At 47.1% G+C, this 6,224-nt stretch overlaps 1 gene segment (V, D, J or C); it reads right to left on the bottom strand.

Moving 5' to 3' along the window:
- Nucleotides 1–666: 666 nt before the first annotated feature.
- On the bottom strand, nt 667–6,224 carry LOC136392477 (immunoglobulin lambda variable 1-40-like). The segment is given in 2 exon segments: nt 667–1,001; nt 6,140–6,224. Coding segments are annotated over 2 exon segments (420 nt in total).

Here is a 6,224-nt window from a genome sequence, read left to right as displayed (position 1 = left end):
CCCTGGATGGAGCTGGCCCACGGTGACAGCAACAGAGGCAACAAAGGTCACCAGCTGAGCCTGAGCCAGAGGTTGCTGGGTTGTTCCTCCTCCCAGTAGGTGATCAAGGGTCACTGGTGGCAGTTGCCACAGGCCAGCAGCCTTGTGGACACACTGAGGTCACCTGCTGTCAGACAGACACATTGAGAACCAGTCTCATACTTAGGTCACCCCAGCGATGGACAAGGACTCCCACTTGCCAGATTTGAGCCAGAGAATCAATAGAGACCCTGCGGGTCTAGTCTATATAATAGCTGAGGGATTTGGGGTTCGTCCTGGGAACTGTGGTACCAGGACACATACTGGACTCTATTGATGCTATTAATGTGTCCTGACTCAGACACAGCTGGACTCCATGTCCCTGGTTCTGCCCTGACCCATTATGGACTCTGTCCTCAGAGCACCTTGCCCCATCATCCAGGAATTTCTGCTCGGTTTGAGAAAATTACACAGTGGGTTGCTTCCAAGGACAGAATTTAAAGGACATGGACAGACTGCATAGATGAGCTGAATGAAGTAGCTCTGAGGCCTTAGTACTTGGCCACACAAACCCAGGAAGCAGCTGCTGTTAGAAGAGGAGGGTCTGCTCAGGAAAACCCATTTCAAGAGAGACAGCTGGTTTTTATTTCAGTTCCCCACAATGTGCAGAACTGTGCGACCACTGAGACTACTGTAGTAGTCCCAGCAATAATAATCGGCCTCGTCTTCAGCCTGGAGACCAGCGATGGTCAGCGTGGCTGAGCTGCCAGACTCAGAGCCAGAGAATCTATCGGGGACCCCCGGGTCACGACTGCTATTACCCAATATGAGGCATTTGGGGGCTGTTCCTGGGAGCTGTTGGAACCATTGCACAGTATAATTCCTGATGTTGGAGCTGCCTCCAGTGCAGGAGATGGTGACCCTCTGTCCCACGACCCCAGACACTGAGGGCAGCTGAGTCAGCAGAGCCTGGGCCCAGGATCCTGGAAGAGAGAGAGACACAGAGATGGTAATTCTGGGTCAGGAGGCAAGAGGACAAAGCAGACCCCATGTGTCTTCCCAAGATCCCTTTCCTTGTCCCCTTATCCAGTCACTTGAGCAGAGCAATGAGGGTGAGGAGGAGAGGGGACCAGACCATGGTGGGGCTCATCCCTGAGTCCTGTCTCTGTGTCCCCACAGCTGAAGCAGAGCTTCCCCCACATCTCTCCCTGCCCCTCTTCATACTCTGCAAGGGGGAGGGGCCACTCATGCAAATGAGACTCCTCAGTTTTCTGATTCTCACTGGTCTCTGGGTCATGTCCCTCTGTCTGAGATTGTCATGGGTTCGGGACAAGGTGAGGGTCGCCAGGGGTCAAAGGATGAGGAGATCACAGCTGTGAGTCCTGACAGTGGGCACAGGCAGTGCCAGGTGGCTGGTCCCAGCTCTCATTACCCACAGACATTTCAGGAACAGACCCTGTGTGCCCCCTGGTGTTCAGGCATAGACATAGCATTGTGTGACATGGTGACCAGAGCCAGCAGAGATAGCTCCTGCCTCCCCACTGCTCTGCCCCCACCCTGCTCCCCTGCCTTAGAGCCAGGCTGGCGCCCTCAGTTAGCTCTCTCTTCGCTTCAGGGAAGACTTTGTGATTTACACAGACACTTCATGGGGTCTGTCCAGTTGTCCTTGGCTGCTCAGTGGACAGGAAAGTAGCAGTGTGTCTCATACATACTCTTAAATCAGGATCAAGTTCGGAGCAGTGACCTCCCCCATAAGGACAGGTCCCCTTCTGTGCAACACGGATTCTCTGCTCTGCATCATTTCTCCCTGTGGTCAGGCTCTGATCCCTGCGGATCCCACAGCCGTGAGGAGGTGGGGCTCTTCTCTCTGAGGATTGAGAGGGGGGTAAAAGGAGGCCCCTGAGAGAATTCCCAGTGCGTAGTGTTGTATAAATAGTTTGCTGTCACTCTTTCCACGTGAAACACATTTGCTAGCGGGACCAATGAGGAGTTACTTCTCAGATCATAGTCATCAGACACAGGAGCCTCTCTCAGTGACCTTGTTTATTGCTTTTCCATAAGGTCAAAGAAGGCAAAAAGCCAGTTACTTATAGAATACAATGAGGTAAACATCCTGATTAAAGAGTTTATATGTTTTCATCACTTTCCCATCTGTGCACTTAAATGAGATGCATGCTATGTTGTATAAAAGGCACTTTCCTAAGATTGATTTTAAAACAATGATGGTGAATATTAATATAAATTCTGTTTCAAAACAAAAGGGAAAAAATGGAAATATAATACCCTCTATTCTTGGCTTAACAGGGGCATATTATTTTATTTCCTGAAATAATTTCATTTATTTTTTATTTGTCTATTTATTTACTATTTTATGTATTTATTATGAGATTTGCATTGTGGAATGAGTCTGAAGGTAGGAAAGCAGACCGGGTGCTCAGAGAACCCCCAGAGTGTCTTGTCCTATGAACCTCAGACCATCTCGGTGATGGCTGCACCACACGGAGTCAGAGCTCCCAGGACAGAGAGTCGTGGGGTCAGGGGTGGGTGCCCCCACAGCTCTGCCCCTTGTGTCCAGCATTTCAGGACAGAGAACTTGTTCATTCAAACACACAGTAAGTAGAGGAATCTATTTCAATTATGAACGGCCAATTAGACCCAACATATTTTGTCAAAGAATCCACTTGTCACAAGGAGGAGACAGGGGCAGACTATGTGCCTGAGGTAAGAAGCCTGTGGCCCAGGTTGGGACAGAGGAGATTTTAGCTGAGCTGCCGACAAGGCCTGGAGACTCACTCTTGGACCTGAGTGTCACACCTATCCCGGTAGAGCAGGTGCTCAGGGCATTTCTTGGGGGTTCTTATAACCGGACCCCAGCTACACTCCTGTCTCCGGGGTTCCTTCTGAGGGACAGTCTGCCTCCTGACAATTCTAACCCTGAGGATGCTGGGTTAGCACAGAGTGATTCCTGAGTTCTGGGGGGACAGGAGCCTGAGAACTGCAGAGCCCAAGGGGGTGTGCACTCAGAGAGAGGAGGGTGTGTGTGTGTGTGTGTGTGTGTGTGTGTGTGTGTGTGTGTGTGTGTGTGACAGAGCACTGGATCTGTGGATCTGACACTTTTCAGGAAAATAGAGCTGAATTGTTTCCCATTGTGTGAGAGAGAGAGATAGGAGTGTATCTCCAATGATCCTCATGTGTCGGGAGCCGACCCACAACTGCTGGCTGACAAGGTCACAGCAGGAGAAGATCAAAAACTGCTGGTTGACAGAGTCACCGCAGTGAAGACCAATGGCTGCAGGTTGACAAAGTCACCCCAAGGAGAGACACAACGATACTTCCCCCTTTGACTTTTTGAATTAATCTGGCCTTATATCCCCCCTTTTCTGAGTGTGTGCTATTATTTATAGCACAGGGATAATAGTACCGTGCTTTCCCTGTAGATTCATAGTAATTTCTTGGAAATGAGACAGAGGGTGTGAGTTCCACAGAAAAGCCTGTGAGCCCCTTGAACTGGGCTCATAAACATAAGAGGCTGGCTATGATATCCCTCGTAAAGGGTCAAGTTTGTAGGAGAGTTTCTTCTTATTAGTCATAGAATAGATTGTGACTTGTGAATGGGTAGGAGGCAGTGGCTGTGCACAGAGCACCTTTCGGCCTTCACTTAATTCAACATTTTTCCTCCCTAGCCTTTTCATGTGATAGAGTAGAAAAGCATTCCTTTCTTCTTGCTTATTTGATCTGCAGAGAGTGGTACACTCTGAGAAGAATAGAGTTAGAATTTAACTAGTGTATAAATATAGTAAATAGATAATATTTGACTAGACAATAGAATCTTAGGTAAGGTGTAGTAGAATGGCCCATTGTGTGGCCTAGGATGAGAGCGCAGTCATCAAGAAAAGAATGTTTTGCTAAGAGAATTGTTTTTTGACTGAAGGCAGTTGCTGGGCTTTCTCAGTGAGATGTTCTCATGAGATTTATGTACTTTCCAAGATTTTTTTGATATGAGAGGAATGTGGGGCAATCCATAGAAGTAATAACAGTAAATGTCTTCTGAAATTATGTTGCTACTAGGCTATCTTGCAAGTGCACTCTGTATATCTTTGGGTGAAAGCTATTCTTAATGTTATGTCAATTTCTTTACGGGAAAGCCTTTTAGAATCTTGTGAGAAAAAGTAGGACACTGCATAAACTCAAGGCCATTTACCTGAGCAAGCGGTGGTCCTCTGTTAGTCCTTAATGATTTTGTCTGCTAATCTCTCTCTGCCCCTTGACTCACAACAGCAGTAAAGTTGAGTTAATTATTAGTACTAATACTTTTAAAAGCTTTTACTGATGTTGTTATCGCTATTCAAGTTATTTTGTAGTTGTACTTTAATGATTTGCTACCTGGTTTGTAATTTATAGATATAAATTAACTGTTATCTGGAAGTGCGTAACCATAGTAAAACAAAAGCAATGATTAACACCATGTAATTGTAACTCAGTGTGTGTGCATAAAAAGGAAGCTATACTAGCATTTGGCAGAGATGCCTGGCAGTAAATGCTAACTAGAGAATAAAGAGAAAGAAAAGAATTCTGCTCTCTCACTCCATTCACGCCGACGCCGTCTCTTCCTGTGAGACCCCTGGATTCCCCCCGGGGCTGGACCCCGGCACTCATGGAGCCATTTTCTCAGAGATCAAGCATGAGGACAAGTGGACACCTGTCTCTCATTGTCTTTCAGTCCCCTGGGGGCGGTCCTTCATGCACACCCATCCCTGGGCCTGGTTCTCTGTAAGACCTCCCAGGTCCCGAAGGCTGCAGTTAAGAAGGCCAGTGTGTTAGAAGCCACTTCGTTGGACCTGGATGAAATTTAGGCGAGGAGGAGGAATTTGGTGCAGCTTAATTCTGACAAAATTCCCACTTAATCAGCAGTCCAGGTCCTGCAGAGTCCGGGAAATCTGTCCATGTTCCTCCTGCAGGCTCAGGACCCTCAGTTGTGGGGTGTCAGGTTCTTAAGTCTCAGGAAGCACAGGGCGGGGTAAGCACACAGCACCCTTTTTCTGCATGCACAACACGGCCATCCTCACAATGCAGCGTGGTCTCCACTGCCTACCTGGGTTTGATAAGAAGAAAGCATTTATTATTATACTGGAAAAGGCTAATACATGAGAGTTCATCAATATGAGATAAATGTGTGTGTAATTAAGTGAATCTCGATGTTCTTAACATACAAATACTCTTGGGAACAAGAGAACAGCTGGCACGTACTGAAATATGATATCCAGTCCCTCCTTTGTCTGTGATGTCAGACTGACCTTATGCAAAGTGTCAGTAATGCTGAGAGAGGTCTGTGCTCAGGACCTTCCCAGACCTCCACCCCGATGTGTCATCATCTGCGTGTCTGCCTGTGTCCTTTACCACGTCCTCTAATAACACAGATATGTAAGCACGTCTTTCCCTGGGTTCCATGTGATGCTCTAGTGCTGTCATCAAGCCCAAAGACAGGAATGTGGGGACCTGCAGATACAGAAAATTCAAACAGAGATTGTGGGCAGTAGGAGACCTCCTATTCCTGGTTGGCACCTGAAGTGGGGACAGTCTTGTGGGACAGAGCCCTAATCCTGTGGATGTGACCCTGTCTCCGTGCAGATAGTGTGAGAATGGAGGGAACTCGTAGGACATACAATGGGTGCATCACAGAAATTCTTGTTGTGGAGAACACTTCCTGCACATTGGGGACCAGAGTGTCAAAACTAAAAGTCTTAAATTAGTATTAAAGAAGATATAACAGGAGGAGAAAACCAAGTATTTTGTTCTTTTTCATTACACAGTATTTTTTCTTGTTCATTTACTCCAGACCTGTGGACATGGAACTTGGGATCTATTATCTCGTATGTGTTGTGCGTGTGTGTTTCTGTGTGTGTGTGTGTGTGTGTGTGATCCTGGGATGCCCTGTTTTCGCTCAGGAGACAGACATAAATTTCATGTTATTTTTTCTTCCTGAAAAACGTGTTACCAATAAGAAGCCTCCCCTACAGATGTCATTACAAGATTTTCTTAAAACAAATTCATAGCCAAGACTTTGGGCCCAGGGGTTTTTGTCTCACTTCCTTATCATCTGAGACACTATGAGTAACGGAACCTGCTCCCACTGCCATGAGCTGTAGCACAGTAATAGTCCACCTGGTCTTCAAGGAGGAGCCCAGAGATGAGCAGGAGCCCCGCAT

This window comes from Saccopteryx leptura, chromosome 2 (assembly GCF_036850995.1).
Source record: "Saccopteryx leptura isolate mSacLep1 chromosome 2, mSacLep1_pri_phased_curated, whole genome shotgun sequence".
Lineage (NCBI taxonomy): Eukaryota > Metazoa > Chordata > Mammalia > Chiroptera > Emballonuridae > Saccopteryx > Saccopteryx leptura.
This window is presented reverse-complemented; position numbering and strand designations above follow the sequence as displayed.